This window comes from Colius striatus, chromosome 17, assembly GCF_028858725.1.
Source record: "Colius striatus isolate bColStr4 chromosome 17, bColStr4.1.hap1, whole genome shotgun sequence".
Classification (NCBI taxonomy): domain Eukaryota; kingdom Metazoa; phylum Chordata; class Aves; order Coliiformes; family Coliidae; genus Colius; species Colius striatus.
The window spans coordinates 13,835,692-13,854,326 of NC_084775.1; the positions used below are offsets into that span (position 1 = coordinate 13,835,692).

At 38.7% G+C, this 18,635-nt stretch overlaps 1 protein-coding gene across 1 annotated transcript in view; it reads right to left on the reverse strand.

Annotated features, from left to right (window-relative positions):
- Positions 1-18,635, reverse strand: part of ATP2A2 (ATPase sarcoplasmic/endoplasmic reticulum Ca2+ transporting 2) — a 45,956-nt gene that overhangs the window by 5,826 nt on the left and 21,495 nt on the right. Inside the window, exons 6-19 of the mRNA XM_062009563.1 lie at positions 15,572-15,652; positions 14,094-14,179; positions 12,901-13,365; positions 10,080-10,168; positions 6,782-6,884; positions 6,114-6,245; positions 5,891-6,013; positions 5,539-5,757; positions 3,957-4,292; positions 3,479-3,699; positions 2,276-2,478; positions 1,768-1,853; positions 1,244-1,377; positions 97-214 (exon numbers count right to left, since the gene is read on the reverse strand). Coding sequence (XP_061865547.1) covers positions 97-214; positions 1,244-1,377; positions 1,768-1,853; positions 2,276-2,478; positions 3,479-3,699; positions 3,957-4,292; positions 5,539-5,757; positions 5,891-6,013; positions 6,114-6,245; positions 6,782-6,884; positions 10,080-10,168; positions 12,901-13,365; positions 14,094-14,179; positions 15,572-15,652 — 2,396 coding nt within the window. The remainder of the gene's footprint in view (positions 1-96; positions 215-1,243; positions 1,378-1,767; positions 1,854-2,275; positions 2,479-3,478; positions 3,700-3,956; positions 4,293-5,538; positions 5,758-5,890; positions 6,014-6,113; positions 6,246-6,781; positions 6,885-10,079; positions 10,169-12,900; positions 13,366-14,093; positions 14,180-15,571; positions 15,653-18,635) is intronic.

Here is an 18,635-nt window from a genome sequence, read left to right on the forward strand (position 1 = left end):
CGTCTGTGCTCCTACTCTACCCCTTGCCTTCAGCTCCAGACAAGTTGTGGCTCTGTTTCCAAGCTCAGGGATGGGTGTAAGATACAAGGCACTTACTGGCAGTGGCTCCACATAAAGGATAAGGAAGTGGAGTGACATGGACAAGCAAATGGCTCCCACCAACCAGATATTTTCCCACGGGGGCATCCTCATCAGGGACTGGTTTTCTGACAGACTGCAACAGAAACGTGGTACCTCTGTGTATATGTAACCCCCAAAAGGAATAATCCAATAAATCAGACAAGCAGATAGAAAGAAAAGCAGTGGGGCAGGTCACAGTTATTCCAGCCACGAAGGAAAGAGATACTGAGGGATGGTTTTTATACATGTTGCAACTTTAAACTGACCTGGAAGCCTGCTTAGCCAGCAGTCACAGTTCAGCCTCATGTTTAGTTTGCAAAGCTTTTGTGTGTCCTGCTCACACCTGATCTAGTTCACCTTTTTCACTAAGACTCTGACATCCTCTCCCTGGGAAGGGAAAGACAGACATAACCCTCTCCAGGCTGCTGTATGCCTTGGGACCCAGAGGATCCACTTCTGAAGTTCACTTAAAGACTGGCTACACAGAGGACCAAACACTTGCACCTTAGTGCTTGTTCTTTAACTCTGCTCTTCAGATTCAATCTGCACTTAGGCCGTGCTGCAGAAGAGGCCGAGATCCAGAACATCAGATGTAGAGCAGTGTCTTACTTTGTAGGACTATGGCAGGACCCTTGGATTTAAAGTTTATTTGTTTTTAAATTAACTGACCTCTAAGCTATTTGAAGAAAAATACCCTTGACATTGTGCTATTTAGTGCTTTCCATTTATAATCTAGTATTAATTGGCTAAACCCACACTCCCTTAGGGCAGGAAAAGCTATTTTCCATATCTTCAGCATTCTTATTTTAGTTCTCCTTGATATCACTTTATACCAAACATAGGAGGGATAATCTGATTGATTAAGCTTAGATTAGAAATAATGGAAAATATTTCAGTTGCTCAAGCTTAATAAAATACCAGAGTGAACTGGCAGACTTAAAAATACACTTTATGCTAAGAGATCTCAAATGTTATCTAAGAGAGTCACTTTGTTTGCACTACCAGGATTCAGAAAGGAAATATGACTCACTACTCATCAGTTGGGCTGTCCATACCCCTAGAATCCAACTGCACAAAAGATAAGATAAGCAGAAACTTTGCTTTTCTATTTGGAGATACAAACCTGTTGAGAGCATTGCACATCTCTATGGTGACAAGTACAGACAGAGCCATTGTCATTGGATAGGGAGACTCAAAAACCACACAGTCAACACCAGAGAAGTCTGGATTGTCCTCTTTGCACTGCAGAAAATGGCTCTAGAACAGAACAGTGTGAACTGACTTCCACAGATCTTTAACTTTTACATTGTAAAATAGCCAACTATGAAATAAGCAGTGGGTATCATGAAAACAAAAACGTCCTGATTCCTATAAGCACTGGTTTTAAACTTGTGTCAGCCTTAGAAAAATCCCACCCCAAGACAACAGTGACTCCTTCCAAGTGTTTAGAAGCTCAGGCATCTCACTTTTGAGCTTTAGTATTAAGACTAATCAATTATTATCAAGTTTTACAGTAAGGAGTCTGAAAACATCTCATGATATAAATTTCTGTAACCTACTGTTTCTCTACAGTCATTTCACATTGCAGTATGAAAGAAACATGGATCTTTCTTTCCCCCCCTCAAAGACATTAAAGGGAGCAAATACCAGCTGATAGAAGGAAACTCTTGGCCCACCATCGGCAGCGATGAACCACCAAGCAGCAGCACCCACTGTGGCAGCACCAACGTAACCTTGAATAAAACCAAGTGGTTTTGTTAGCACTGTAGACTGTATGCAAGAGATGTAAAATTTCTAATGGCTTCTTAGCTGCAAAATCAAACAGCCCTGAAGAAGTGATGAATGTCACGATGATGTTATGCAACTAAAGCTTTTGGTGCCTCAGCTGCTACCAATTAAACATCCCAACTTTCCTGTTGCTATCACTGCACTGCCTGCAACTGTGCAAAATAAAGTTGGAATCTCCATACAAAATCAAGGAAGAATACCAGTTCCACTGAACACCTATTGCTAGCTTGCAGGATTTCAGCATGCAAGGATATTAGACCAACTGCTTCTCAGGAGATCTCAAAAGATTTACCTAAGTCTAAAAAACAATTAAAAATTCAAAGAACTAAACACTGAACCATGGTTAAGAGAAGCTATTACTACTCACATCCAATAGCCAGGTAACGGAAGAAGAGCCATCCACTGATAAGGGGCTCCTTCGGATTGCGTGGTGGTTTATTCATGATATCAAGGTCAGGAGGATTAAAGCCCAGAGCAGTAGCAGGGAGACCATCCGTCACAAGGTTTACCCATAACAGTTGGACAGGAATTAGAGCTTCAGGAAAACCCAGGGCTGCAGTCAAGAAGATACTACAAAAAAAATCCCACCAATGATAAGCTTATTGTTGTGCATGTAAATACACCCTTTCAGTGCTTAAGCCTAAGCCTGTGGAATCACTTGTGTTCTCTCAGAGTTGTCAATTTCATAGCACAAGCTGAATATTCATCTTCAGAGAACTAAAAACATATCCAAGAGCCAACACTTCTAACCACTGGCAGGTAAGTTTTGAAGCATTATCTTCTGGTAACTTCTGGAATGTAAGAGTTTCTGGTTTAGCCTTGTTTTTTTGCCACACAGTGCCTGTATAGGTAAATATATACAAGCACAAAGGCTTGCAAGCCACTTTCTAGAAGACACTAAAACTTTTGCAGATGTAATAGCATTTTAGCTCAAATGACTAAGCTTCATTTAGCCAGATTACTGCTAGACCCTGTAAAAATCTAGTGAGCATGTAACATTGACAGCTCCAAGCCTGTGCGAATCAACAGAACAGAAACAGGGGCTGCAGCAAAAAACATATGGAGGACAGCTTTAAAGTTTACAAGGAACAAGGTAAGACAATTTCTGTGTTATACTGCACTCTGGGAGAATGTCTGCTTTGATATAGGCAACTGGTAGGAGATCAATATTCTGTTACCAGAAACGCATTCTGTGGCACTAAGACACAGAAGACACGTTCTTCTGTAACTTAAACACCTAAGTTACATCTGTTATCTGAAATAACAGATCTTGTAATATTCGATTAAGGTTTTAATTTTTCTATTCTAGAGAATTATTCTAACCACAGAAACAATTGCAAAGCATTTAGCCACCTACTGAGACCGAATATTTCATGCAATGCAACGTTTCTCTTTTGTGGCACACTGAAATTTGCCAGTATAGGCTAGAACTATGCAGATTTCCACACAATCACAGTGATCAATTCCCTGGAGAACCTGTTTCTCTGGTTTTAGTGAGAAATACTGGAAGTAAATAAATAACTAACAAAAGATTCCACCATCACTCAAAGGAAAAACGTTTTAAACCTACCAAACAACTTCTCCAACGTTGGAGGAGATCAAGTAACGGATGAACTGTTTCATGTTGTTATAAATTGCACGTCCTTCTTCCACAGCAGCTACAATAGTTGAGAAATTGTCATCTGCTAAGACCATTTCAGAAGCAGTTTTAGCCACTGCAGTACCAGAACCCATGGCAATTCCAATTTCTGCTTTCTTCAGCGCAGGGGCATCATTGACACCATCACCAGTCTAAAACAAGAATTTAAAGTTGAAAAAACCAGTAAGTAAGGTGAGCACTTAGACATGGGACTAGAAAGGAGTTTTGCACTGGGTGTGGTTTTAGTTCTTTAATTAAACAAATCACTGAAGTGCAAAACTATTCTGAGGCTCTGAGTTCAAGGAAATGTGGAAGCAAATGTTTCCCAGAATGAAGCATGTGAAATGGTGTCATTTGGGTTTAAAGACAGGATGTGCCTTTCAAACCAAGCTAAAGTTCAATTACTTACCATAGCTGTAATCTCATCAAAAGACTGAAGAAACTCAACAATTTTAGATTTGTGGGAAGGCTCTACACGAGCAAAGCAACGGGCATGGTGACAAGCATCTCTCTGGGCAGCAAGTGACAGTTCATCAAATTCACGACCAGTAAAGGCTTTTGTGGAAACATCCTCATCTTCCACAAAGATACCGATGCGGCGGCAAATAGCAACTGCTGTGCCTTTATTGTCGCCAGTAATCATAATAACTCGAATACCAGCTTGTTTGCACAACTTTATAGATGAAGCTACTTCAATCCTTGGGGGATCCAGCATACCCACACAGCCAACGAAGGTCAAGTTGGTCTGAAACAAGACAGCACCAAGTTTTAGTGCAAGATCCTGTAGATCAGTGAAACAGTCATTTTGCTTGCACGCTCAGTCTCTCTCAGTGTAGTGACGTTTGGTTTTACTGCTTGTCCACAACATTCTGTGGTTTTACAATGAGCAATTAAGACATTGAGGCCTACGTCATCCTGCTATTTGGTCAAAACCAGTGTGTTATGAACAATATACTTGCTCTTATGCCAGGGTTTTTTTTCCCCCCAAAAGGGTTACTCCAGAGAGGTTATCTGTTTCACCAGACTAAGTCTTCACAGCACTTGAGCTCTGACACTGAATTCGGACAGCTGGATAAGAACTGGAAAGTCACAAATCTACAGGCACATTAACAAGTAAGAGGAAGTAAATAATTTTATGTTTCTGGAATCACAATACTTACATGTACCATCTACACGTCAAGCCTATTGGGAGGACATAGTTAATTCCCAGAGCATGACTGCACTCTGAAATGGGATCCTACCTTTCCAAATGTATCTTGCTTCAACTGCACTTGTTTTAGTAACTAAAATGTGCTCTAGTTGTCAGCCTTTGGAATTCAACTTGCAAGCAGTCAAGTTTTTCTTTTTTCTAGTCTGTGCCAGAAGCACAGAGCACAAGCCAAAAACTTTCATGCAATTGTAGTCATTCTCCCTAAATCCTAGATACAGATTTCATTGGAAAATCAGAGTGGCCAAGATGATAATCATGGACCGAGCTCTTGCTGCTGACAGTATGGAGGCAGGGAAGTGAACTTGACTCTCAGAGCACAAAATGGCAGATATGTTTCATCACAGAATCCCCAAAGAGTTCTTGCAGTTAAGCAATGTCAAACTGAAAGCCTTTAAAGCTGAAACCACAATGCAATTTTTGGATATTTTTCAGAGTCAGTCTCTGAGAACAGTTTAAGGTGTTATGATCCTGAGGACTTTATGTACATATGTAAAACAATGCAATTTGCAGGTGGCTGCTTAACTGATTTCTTCTCACACTTCTAGCCAAGCAGCAGCATGAACACCAGCTATTTAAGAACAAAGTTTCCTCAAAGACAGAGTCTCTTTTCAAACTGAGCATTCCCTCCACAAGTGTGGGTAACTACTGTCTGACACCCAAAAATATACAGAAGGAGAAAGTTCTCAGGTGTAACTTCCTCAAGAAACAATCAAACATAAGGAGTCACCATTCTCCAGTTTGGAGAGGGAGAAACGTTAACAGGATGTTTTACTAAACTTACCTCATAGTTAATGAAATTTGAGGAGTCCTCAAGATTCATTTCCTCTTTTCTGGGTGGATTGTCATGGGTTGCCAGAGCCAAGCACCGTAGTGTGTCTCTACCAGTTCCCCATTCTCTAATGACAGACATTATTTTCTGCTTAATTCCTGAGGTTAATGGTATTTTAGCATTTCCAACACGGACGTGTGTACATCTGTCAATTACACCTTCAGGGGCACCCTGCAGAGGCAAAAACCCCGTCATTTGCTCAAATTCCAAAGTCCTTCTGAATCTGCAAATTAGCTAGTTAGTTTTGTCATTATTTTTTAGTATTGTGCTACCTTTTCAGCCATTTTTCAAATGAGGAACTGACCTTAACAAACATCTTACTCATGGATGTGCGGCTCGGTTTGTTCGGTGTACAATAGACAGACATAGATTTTCTGTCTCTTGAGAATTCCAGAGTGAATTCCTTCTTCATGAGTTGTTTTATCACCTTATTAAAAAAAACCACCAAAACAATAGCATTAAAATGCATTTAGGTAACACACACTACAAAACTCACCCCCCAGTGAATTCCAGATAAGAGTACTGACCGAGTTACAAGCATTTGCACGTTCAATCCTAGAAAGTCCTTTCAGGTCTGTGTCAAACACATTCATCTTCTCAACCAGACAGGTAAGCGCTGTTTCTGTGGCTTCACCAACTTTTTCATAGACTCCTTTAGCCTTTAGTTAACACAAAGCAAATAGAAACACAGGGGTTTACTTTAAACCTTACTTGGAACCATCCAGAAACAAAAGTTCAAGTTTCACAATGGAAAACAAAAACGTTTTACAAGACTTAATTGTGGCTTCAGAACGAAGCAAAACTATTTGAAACAAGCAGCTTTGAGGAGTGTGATTTGGAGGAAATTTCAAGCCTTAACTCTCGAGACCAGCAGAGAAAGATGTCAGTACCTTATCACCAAGCATTTATGTCATGATGAGATGTAGCAACCTTACAAAAGCAAGGCAAAGCAAGAAAGTAGCAGTGTATTCTACACATCAGGAGAAGTCCAAGTTCCAAATTACACTTGCTGCTTGGCTTTAGTTTTCTCAGTGTTCAATAAACAAGTAACTCCCGGAATGAATACTTAAGAATACCTAAATACTCTCCCCCTTGACTAGAAGGGGATTCATCACTGGAAGTATTACATAGACAGATGAGAACAAACATTTATCCTCATTCTCAGACTCTCCCCTGTTCTAGGGTATGTACTTACTTCATTGTAATCCAAAGAGGAATCATTACAGAGCGCACAGATCGTTGCAAGTTCCACAAGACCATCATACTGGCTACATTTAATAAGTTTGTCATCCTTATGCCTTTCCAAAGGAAGAAAAGGGGAAGATTTTAGTTAGTTATTTAGTATTAGCATCTCACCTTTTCCCCTTCTTTAATCTCTTTACTGTATTTTCATTTAGTATAATGCTTATTAGTTATGGACTTGGAACCAGAAATTGTTGAGAAGAACAGGTTTGATAAAGGTGAGTTCTGAAGTTCAGATCAAAGAGTCACGAACAAAATGACATGATTATCAATGACATCACTACCTGAAGTACAAAACCTTATTTCCTCCAGTGACAGTCCTACAGCAACGTGGATGGTAAGCAAACAGCTCAGTGAGGCACACAAAACAGTAGTGGAGTATGAGCAGGACTTGAAAGGGAGATCCAAGTAGGAGAGGGATATTGTTGGATACCTTAGGAGTTCAGCTTCCTCAGCCTTACTGCATATTCTGCAGATTTAGCTTCTTTAATTTCTTAGCTATTAATCTGTACTATATGTGAACATCCTAGACCAATGAAAGTTTATTTCATCATGCAAATGCCACGACAAAAGTGTGTATGATTACGAAAGAGTATTTCTTAATGATGAATTCCACCATGAAGAAGATACCATCATTCCCTTTTCAGGAAATCTGATTGCAGGAAAAGCCTTTAGAAAAAGGGAAGGTATATATATATATTTTTTTTTTTTTTAAAGTAATGCATCATTTAGCTCTGTTTTCACATTTGAAACCAGAGAGCAAATTAATTCATTTTTCTGGAACATTAGCATACTTTTAGAGTAGAAGAACCAAGACTCTTCAACACTTATTTGCCCTGCTACCAAAATTAGCAAGACATAAGTCATAAATAACATTTTTCATTAAAACTCTCAAGAAGGAGAAAAAAGGTCTGGTGGTAGAAGGACATGAATCACTACTCCATAAGAATTCACAACACAGAGCATGACATGTCAGATTATGTAAGCCTTTGTTCAGCACTGCAAACAAATTCCAGTGTTGTATAACTCAGTATGTGAACAAAATGCATCTTAAAAAAAAACCAGTATATTTTTAAAGTTTCATTTGGCACAAATTCCACAGCCAATGGTGGCTTTAAAGCCTCAACTCTAAACTTCCCAGCAGCTCTGTGTCAGCTCATCTGTTAGAGCTAATGCTTCCTGTTTTCAGCTGTTCTGAACTGGGAGAAACCAAACTTATTTGCATATCTCTCATTGTTATACAGGGTTTGTTGTTTCCCTTGCCTCTGTGCTCCTCCTCAAAGATTTCTGAAGAATGGCAAGTGCATATGGAGTCTAAGTTGCTGGTGTCAGTTCTGGATGAAGTTTTGGGTGTTTTTTTCCTTAAACCTTCAGGCTTTTCAACTTCAGAACAGAAATGCCATCTGGCAGCTTTTCCCACTATTCTACTTGTTACTGGTTTTACGCTCTCAGTCTGCAAGTCAGCATGCACACTGCATGTGCTGAGACCCCACTAAACTACTCCAAACTGTCTGAGCATCTCCCAACATTCTGAGCAAACCAGTCAGCAAGAAATTTTTGCTTTTTGAGTAAGAAATACTTGGAATTTTATATTCTGAATGCACCTTCGGGGAAAGTCATCTATCAAATGCTTTAAAGTTAAGTGAAAAAATATAGATTTATTGCTAAAACGTCTGATGGTTATGGAACAGAATAGGTTGCCTACACAGCTGTGGAACACAACAGCACCTGAAGTACAACAAAGAAATATCTGTCAGGGATGGTTCATATTTAGAGCTGTGGATTGGACTAGGCTGCCTCTTAAGGTCCCCATCAAACTGTTTTCAATTTGCAAGCCAAAATGAAGTCAGTCACTTTACTTAACATCTCTGCAAAGCCACTGATTTTAAAAAAAGCTGTCCATAACACAGAAATAAATCAGCCTTAAAGGTCTGAGAATTTAGCTATTTATTTCCCCATGCTCCAGTAACAGCCTTTCTCTGGTAATTTCCCTTTCACAGAATGTTCTGTACGTATGTGAATGCAGTGCCATTAACATGCTTGTCCACATTTCCACTGTTTCAGCCAGTAAAAACAGAACATTAACATACATTGATGACTGTTGTCTTAAACTCAACATCTGTCACCACACTATATTTTATTGTTTTGTTTATCCAGAGCTTTTCCAACACCAGCTAAAGCATAACTGCTGGGTGCTTTACAAGAACTAGAATGTCACCTTGCCTAAGTAAATGCCGTCCTGAGATGAAATCATAAGCTTTTGACAGCAATTAGCTTTGAAACAAAAGAGAATTAGGGAATTAAGATTTGCAGCTGCTGAGAACACTGTGCTCTTAACTGCTGTGAAAATTAAACAGACATAATTGGTATTGAGATCTGCGAAGACTGCATGGAGTCAGAGGCATGTGAAACTCTACAAGGTTGAGATGGTTACAATAAATGAATCTTGATTCTACTTCATACATAGCAGAATTCTATTCTGGAAGTAAACTGAAGTGGTAAGATTAAAAACATATGGCAAGTAAAAGGAGCTGTAACAATCCAGTGAGGAAAGGCTCTCCTTTCAGAAGCAGAACCCTAAAAATTCCTCAAGCTGTCAGAAAGAACCATCTATCCCACTAGTAGTAACCTGCAACTGATAAAGTAAACCTAACATATTATTCCTTCTCAGAAGGAGTGGGTTTAACAACAGCTCAAATACCAAAGGCTGACAGACACGTCTATTTGAACACAAACACACTGAGCTGAACAAACTACTGAGGGCAGGGGACAGGAATTTATAGTGAATGTAAGAATTCAAGAATTAACTCCAACATGTTCATAAGATACTTTAGAAAAAAAAATCTCTTACCTTCTCTGAGGCAAAAGAATTGGAAACATTGAGTTCACAGATCAACAAAGGTCCATCTTTTCAGATGTATGCATCTTTTGTTTAAGTTAAAAAAATAAACCTGACTTTGAAGCCCTGGGACAGATAACCTCAGCCCAGTGAGATTTCAGTAAAAGAAATTCTCTCCACCTACCCTTATTTTTAGATTATCAAAGAATCATTGCAACATTGGAGACTGTTCTAAGCTTCATGAAGGTTTATTTTTTCTAGAATTTAACTGCCTTTTACTGTTAATTACTTCCCCCTCAACCCTGCAGTGTGCATTCTCACTGGTTGAGCCTGCATTTATTAACAATCACTATTGAATATTACAATAGTCAATGATAAACAGCCAAATGATTAACATCAACAGAACACTTACACTTCTCCCATGGGAGCATATGTTGAACCAGTGACAGTAAATTCGTTCAGAAAACAACTATCTCCTTCTATCCGGTCCAGGATAAACATCTGAAATCAGAGTAACAAGTGTCACCACCTTTGAACAATAACTAATGCAAGAGACTTAAACAGGCCCTAAGCAAGCAGGTACAAGAGGCAAGTTCAGGTCAAATAAACAAACTAGACAAAACCAGGTATGATCCTCTGCACTTCGATCCCATATATGTTTGAACAGTTCCCTATACTGAAACACAAAGTACAGAGAAGAGCACTTCTGCTTAACAAACCTCATTTAAAGACTGAATTGTGGCCTAAGTACATTGAAGGGTTGAAAACCACATGAACTATGCACACATAACTTCAGCTGTGGAGACTACTCACACATTCAACTGAGAGCCCTGGTTACACCCAAGCTCTTCCTAAGCCTCAGACTTGTAAATAATTCCCATGTATACATTTGAAACAGCAGTTACAATCAAAAGCAGCCTGGGGCAGCTTGGGAACCGCTAACCTTTGCTGAAGTAAAAATAGAACCATCTACAAATAGGAGAAGCTTCTACATCTAAATGATGAGGTTTTAGGAAAAAGCCAAAATATGGCCAATTTCTCTTAATACCACTAAATGAAAGTGTTTGCTGTCCTGGTTTTCTAGTTCTAAGTCACTTTACCATCCAGTACCCTGGTAGCTTAAAACCACTCAGGCAGCTTGAGTTCCCCTTCTAGCACAGGCTGAAGTGTTAACTTCAAATAAAAACACCAATTTGAAAGATGCATTTGTACCCCTGAGACAATTGCATCTCAGTCTTTATTTGTTTCCTTTTTAGGAGATCAGGAGGCAGAACTCCATCTGGGAAGATGAAGATTAAAAAGCACAGTGCCTGAAGCTGCGATACTCTTACCATGACTTGCTGCAGTGGTGGTAGAGACAAAAATGATTTCTCACTAATTGATAGTATATCTTAATGCAACTTGTTATCCTTTGATTAGTGTAAGCCATTTTGCCATAGCATTTTAGCAATGCCTTACTTTCCCCTCACTGTGCTACCTTATATTTTAGGCAGACATCTTCCCTAAATATAGCCTAACAATTAGGTGTTCCACAACTGATTTCCATGAAGGTCTGGAGACTCTATAATCTTCAAAATCATTTTAAAAATCAAAAAGCTAGAGGAGTTTATAAAAGTCCACAAAGCAGTGTGAGTGCATTGTCAGAGAGAAATACCATAGGAAGATAATAAAGCAATTAAAAATATTAAGTCTCCTCCTAAAGCAGTATTTCTGACTGAAACATTTTAGTATAGAGTTCCTTTGGATGCTCAGGGGTTACTACTTAACACAAACCCCAGAACTACAAGTGGAATTACTGTTGTAAACCAGTCTTATTAAAAAGCTAAGCAAGCTCCCTACTTAGAGTGAAACCAAGAGTAAGCACATTATTTACAGGTATTAGGATTCTGCTACATTTGGAAAATCTTGCAATTAAGGTTACGCTGTAGCTGTCAGAGGTTAACTAGGAATGACGTAACTTGTCCTGAACAAGACTTAAAACATTTAGCCCTCTAAATATAAAGAGTAGAGCATTTTGAGCTTTTAAACAAACACAACTTAAATGATGAGTTAACCAGCAAGCCTTCCACTTCTGGCATCTGCACGATGAAAAAATCCCTGCAAAGACTAGGGCAGTTATGCAACTCTACTGCAAGTAACCTCCTCTGGAATACTGATGAGCAGCTGCTTTGTGTCTCTTAGGTATAAATACTACAATACTTAAGGAAGTAGAACAAGTCAACCACCAATTAGAAAGAAAAAGCCATCAATCTCATGAGAATAAAGTGCTTAAGGCTTACAAACTTCTGCCACTGGTGTGCAGTGCTCAACATTTAGATATTTGGAATTCTAACCCAAGGTAATGACTCTGAACATCTGATGTTATGGAGTTGCTATGCCACTGAACATCTACAATTACTAAACACAAGAACTTAGTGTTTTCTCCATAAAATTCCTACACAAAACATTAAGTAGATGGGAAGCACAAAGAACTGGCAACGGAACACACATTAAGTGACTAGCTATAAAAGTCCCAAATTAATCAACTCTAAAAAGAATATTATGGGGAAGGGAGGAAGGGCACGTAACTTCTGCTTCCCTAAAAATATGCCATACACTGAAGAGGACCCTGGCAATGCTGGTGGTGACAGGGTCAACTACACCTCCAAGTTGCCAGATTAGTCATACAATATCACACACTGAAAACACTACAGTGATCTACATCAGACCAGTAACAGCTACTGAAGATAAGCAAACAAAGGTGGGACCACTCAGTGGTGAAAATACCTTAAGAATATCTAAGTTGCTGTAGTAAATCTTCTACCTTTTTCTCATTACCAAGTTTCTCCACCACTGTCATCTTGCTACATTAGAGGGAGGTGTTTCACCCTTATACCCCTCCTGCTTCTACAGTGTAACTATCCTACCTTTCTGAAATGGGTTAAGTCACACAAAATCATTACCAGGAGACTGAATGGCTTACAGGCAGGTCAATGGAAAGCTGCTTGCAAACAGCTTTCTCTTCCATCAAGTGTGCACACAGCTATTCTTGGCCATGACTAAATAAGGGAAGAGATAAAAGCTTTAAACACTATACAGTGGAAAACTGAATAAAAAGTGGAAGCTTATCTTAGGAAAATAAAGCAAGATTTTGAAGATATGAGAACCAAAAGCCTCACGACCAAAAGAATTCAAGCCATGCTGGCTATTCAGAGTGGCTGAGAAGAAAAATAGAAGAAGTTGGTTCAACATACCCTGCAGACTGACATCTGATTCGTAGTCAGAGTACCAGTCTTGTCGGAACAAATAACTGAGGTGCAACCCAAGGTTTCCACAGAGGGAAGACTTCTAACAATAGCGTTCTTCTTGGCCATCCTCCGGGTTCCAAGAGCCAAGCAGGTGGTAATGACAGCAGGCAGACCCTCAGGAATAGCAGCAACAGCAAGAGCAACAGCAATTTTAAAGTAATAGATAGCACCTCGAATCCAGGAGCCACCGTGAACTGGATCATTGAAGTGACCAATGTTTATGATCCAAACAGCGATGCAGATAAGCGAGATGACTTTAGACAGCTGCTCTCCAAACTCATCCAGTTTCTGCTGGAGTGGGGTTCTCTCTTGTTCAGTAGCCACCATCTCATCACGAATTTTGCCAATTTCAGTGTTTACTCCTGTTGCAATAACCACTCCCATGGCTTTACCAGCAGCAATATTGGTACCCTGATGGAAATAAAGCAAAGGAAAGAAAAAAATTGTAGTCAATCTATAAACAGGTTTTAGTTGTGTTTTTTTTATTAGGATTGTATTTTGACAGATTCAGTATTAATTACTATGAGTAATAGATGTGTCTTGTGGTGCTCCCTGTGAACATACCTAATAGGAGGGATTTCTTTGCTGACAGGGTTGTCAGGCATTGGAATGGGCTGCCCAGGGAGGTGCTGGAGTCACCATCCCTGAGGTGTTTCAGAGAGGGGTGGATGTTGCACTTAGAGAATTGTTATTTTCTTATCTGAAAGGCATTCAATGCTTCCCTTAAACAAATCTGAATAATATGCTTCATTCCTCTATAGAAAGCTAGTTCTCAATTTCAGCCCCACAATACCACAACATGGGCATTCTTTTCAGTCTTAACTATTACTTTAGAAAAGTAGTGTAGAAGCATTTCCAAAACATACATGCTCCATCCTCCAAGACTTTCTTGTGAAGGACAAAAATCAGTTTCCTCACATACACTGTTTTCAACAATCATCTTCCTTGAGGACAAGTTTTAATAATAGTTACTTCCAATTTTTAATTCATTTCATTCAATGTACAGGAAGTCAGCCACACAAATGTGTATAAAGAGCAGAGCAAATAAGTCAAAGAGCTTCTAGGTGAAGATTTGAAGTTCTGCACAATCTTCATCAGCTCCTGTATTATTTTATAAAAGCTTTGGAAAAGTAACTTACAGAAAAAAGCATGTTCTTCTTGTCTTGGTTTACAGCACGAGGGTCAGGCACAGGGTCAGTGTGCTTAATAACAGACACAGATTCACCTAAAATAAAGATAACAGTCAGAAGAGATTACACCCATATCACCTTGAGTGCTGTGAAGAATCAAAAAGTTATAATCCCCAGGCCTAAAATGTTTTCAGATGTCAAAGTTCTTTCCTCAAATTGTTTCATTTAACTGCTTAAGTGAAACAGGAAATACTTCACCTGGCTAAAGAAAGTGAATGGCTGGCTTTTAATGAAAATAGGAAAGGATTTAAGTAAACACTTTCTACAGTTAGAATTAATGAAGCATATACTATGTCTTTTAAGGAAGATGAGAAATGGTCAAATAAGCAGCTGGTACTCCACTCCTCCTTACAAAACAAGTGTCACAGAGCCATCTGTTCGTTAAGTCCTTTAGCTGGAACCTTCAGAGAACTCTTCAAAAAAAACCAACCCAAACACTGTGTCATGGTTTTCTTAAAAAAAAGAATTTTGTTACTTAAACACAGGCAAGGAGTTATTCCCTTCATATACAGGGATTTCTTCTTCTACTTGTTTCAGTTCTGATGGCTCGATAAAAACAGAGTGTCTGCATTTTCTCATGCCAAACACATCAAGCCTCATCAGCTCTATGCTATTCAGGATCTGTACTGAGAAATTTTGGGGCCCGATTCAAGACAGATTCCAGCATCAAAAATAGGTTCTTATGAAAACTTCACTGTTTTAAAATTCAGGGGTAGTTAACATTAATTTATGCTACCAAAACAGGCAGACAGATCTTCATGTTCCAGCTGAAAGAAAACTGTTAGAGCGTGCTTGGTTGATTCCCAGCTTCTTTCCTATATTCAGAAGTACTGCTACTTTGTTTTGTTTTCAAAAAATCTGAAAAGCACTCTAAATATAGCTCCTGCACTTGAGAGCTGGTACCAGAAAACACATCAACGTGTGTGAACAGAATTTCAGCAAATAAGGCTTCAGAGTACTGAGTCTTTAGTAACAGCAGTTTAAAAGCTCCTTGTATTTCTGAAGTTATTCTCTCTTGGGAGAGAAAAAGGGTAACTGTTACTGAAGACATTTAGTAAGATTTCCATGCTTCTGTATTTAAGCAGTGACAAGATGTTCAAACCTGGAAGGCTGAATAAACAACAATGTAAATGCTTAATTTTTCATTTCAGTTTCCCACAAGTTACTAGAGCATGTCACAGGGAGGTGGGGAGGGCAAGAAAGCATTACAAGTCTCAGTAAGAATGTTCATCCCACTACAGTGAACATCTAAAACCAATGAGGAAGTAATAATACATTCCACCACTAAGACCAGAAATTTACTGCACTTGGATGCAACATGGTAATTGAGGAGTTACAGGTTTGTTTCTAATGGATCATTTTAAATAATTTTTGAAAAGACACTTTCAGTTATGGTCACAGTTATCCAAAATTCACAGAAATTATACCTGTGAGAATTGACTGGTCTACTCTTAGAGTTGTAGACTTGATAGAAGTAATTCTTATATCAGCAGGAACCTTGTCTCCAACTACAAAGAAAGGAACAAGACAAAGTTAGAATTTTGCTATTTGAGAGATTTCTAATCAAGTGTACCATTACCTCTACCAGCCAGGAAAATGATTCTCCAGTAACTGTTCAGATGACTGAGATTACTAATAGCTTATTACTGCTTTTGTGGTTTGCAATACTCCAGTTTTCTGAGTATCCAGTATACGTCAGCAATTCAGATTTCCCTTCAAGATCTCTACCCCTATCTAACCTCAAAGAAAGAAGTTGTAAATCACTGGATTGTATTTCTAATCACATGGCTACCACTTGACAGCAAAGAGAAAACATTCTCAAGATACCATTTTCAGAATATAAACAACCAATTTCAGACTATGTATTTATAAACAACTAAAACCTCTAGCTACAGAAACTACTAAGTTTCTTTTCAGAACAACTGTCCTGGAAAGTCTTCTGGTTGTTTTCTCTATGCTCAGAGGCAGTCTGCTGCTCTCCAATGACCAGAACATTACCCACATTTATTTATTTAGAAACTAAAAGAAGCTGAATTTTCCTTTTCTTTGGCACCACTTGTGAGAACAACATGCTTCTGCAATTCTGCTCTTTTCAAGTTATCCTCTGAATATTGCCAGATGTTTCAGAGTTGGGAGTTTGTTTCAGGTTTACATTAGCTTTATTTCTTAGTAATGCTAATCTACTAGACATATCATATACCAGCTACTTTTTTTTGCAGGACACTATGAGATGTTTATCTTGTCATATGTATTTTGACTTTGCAAAAGACAACAGTGGAGGAAAAAGGAAAAAAAACCCACAAAAAACGCCCAAACCAGAAACCAGCCCACAAACACACAGACAGACCAAAAAGCTTCCACTGGCAAATGTCTGGGACACCAAGGCAGCAGATGATACCAGCTAACAGCACACTCCTAAAGATGGCAGAGAAAAATGAACTCAGCTGTCAGAGCTGTGCAGCCAGATCAGCTCCAGCATCTCCATCATCCCAGAATTAAATCTTCCATCTTCCTACTTTCCCTTCTCTAGATTTTTCTAGGGTTTAAGAGAAGTACTAAAGCTTCACCACTTTGGCTACATGCAAATTAACTTGCTAGAGCATAATAATGAGTCAAGTTTCTGACTCATATGGGGAGGCTCTATACTCTGCATATCAATATTGCTAATGAATGTATATAACTTAAACATCCTTAATGTGATTTAGTACTGCAAGTATTCAAGTGTCAGGTTCCTTTTTAGTGTAAAACAACGCAAAGAAACAAAGAAAGGAGCTAAAAAGACCAGCTAAAAAGAGCTGATCTCAGTAGATGGACTCTGTGTCCCTGCAGTAAAATTAAAACAAGCTGCAATTCCTGCAGGAACTGCTTATGCAACCAACAGCAATAATGCACATTAACAAAGAATACCATGAAAAATCTGCAGTGGTGTTACAGCCTTAGAACATTCAACCACTCACACAGGAAAACTACGGAACAAAGTGAAGAAGAGCAGAATCAAGTGCTACTTCAAACATTAAGTAAACTTCCACAAAGTGACTTTTCATAAGGTCACAGAAACCCCAACCACTACGACCAGCAAAAGATTGCACAGTTTTGTTGGTAGACTTAGAAGTGTATTTTTGTAAGCATATCTATACAAAGGGATCCAATAACTAGCCACAAAATCCCTTCTTGTATCATTATAGCATGTGAAAACTACTTTAGGCCACAATGCCCTTGAGCAGCAACAGAAAATAGCATTAGGCAAATGGTGACCTAGGCCAAAAATGGCAAAACTATTCAATATGCTTCTCCTTGTGTCGTGAGGAAGTTTATAGGCAGACATTTCATAGCAGCTGGTTTTCAGAGATCACTGAACAACAGGCTAATATCTCAGTGCAATGTGGTGTAACACCTACCTATCTGCATACGTATTTCTGAAGTACTTAAAGCATCTGGAAAACTACAACCACCTCAAATACACAACCACATTTGACAACACTGTTAAAGATTTAATCACCCCATAACACAAAAAGAAGCTGTTAAAAAATAATCTTAAAACATTCAAGTAACTGGACAGAATATATGGCAAAGTTTACAAGTCATTTTCCAACCTACCTCTTCTGAACAGCTCCAAATTGTTCAAACACAAACACAATACTCACTAGATCGAAAATAGTAGGAAGGACTATTGACACTCAAGCATTTGTATTTCCATAAAAACTACTACTACCGTTATCAATTGCCTGGATCAGCAGAACTGGTGTCAAACTTATTATGATATCGCAGCTTTCTCAACAATTAAAGACAAGACACAATATTCACTCATCATTTCCATTTGAGAAGGCTGTAGTAAAATATTCAAGGCACTTCCAATAGCCAGGAAAGCTGTGCATCAGGGTCAATTACAGAACTATTTTAAGCATCTCTTCACAAAATAACAGCTATGACACTAAGTCATTTATAGTCTTGAATATACTTTCACGAGCATAACTGAAACTGAATACAGATAGGAAATCATCCTATGATAGACAGGAAGCCACAGGAAGTTTTTACTGTAGATCTCATCTACATGTAGAAGGCTTTTTACTATGTACTTTAACACTGAAAAGAAACTGCTGGGAGGCTTTTAAAATTCAATTACATTTAAGTCCACAGAACCAGTACAAGTATTAAATCATGGTCTGAAGGGCAACAAGAAATTAGGTGTATTTGTGCTCCTCAGTACTGAGTCACCACAGTCTAAATGGATATAATCTCATAGAGTTTTACATCTAAAATAGCAAGTCACCAAAGTTTTAAATCCTAAATAGTCACTTGATTTCTACAACAGCTCTGAAGAAATCAAATAAGCTGCTTTCAAAACTGCCCAGACACGTATTCTTAAAGCACCGTGTGGACAAATACTTAAGTACTGATTAAAACAGCCCTTCTCACTAGAAAATTGGCTGCTTCTTAGAAGAGCTAGAGTAGGTTTAGTTCAAATCATTAGAGCTTTATTCAGAGAATCCT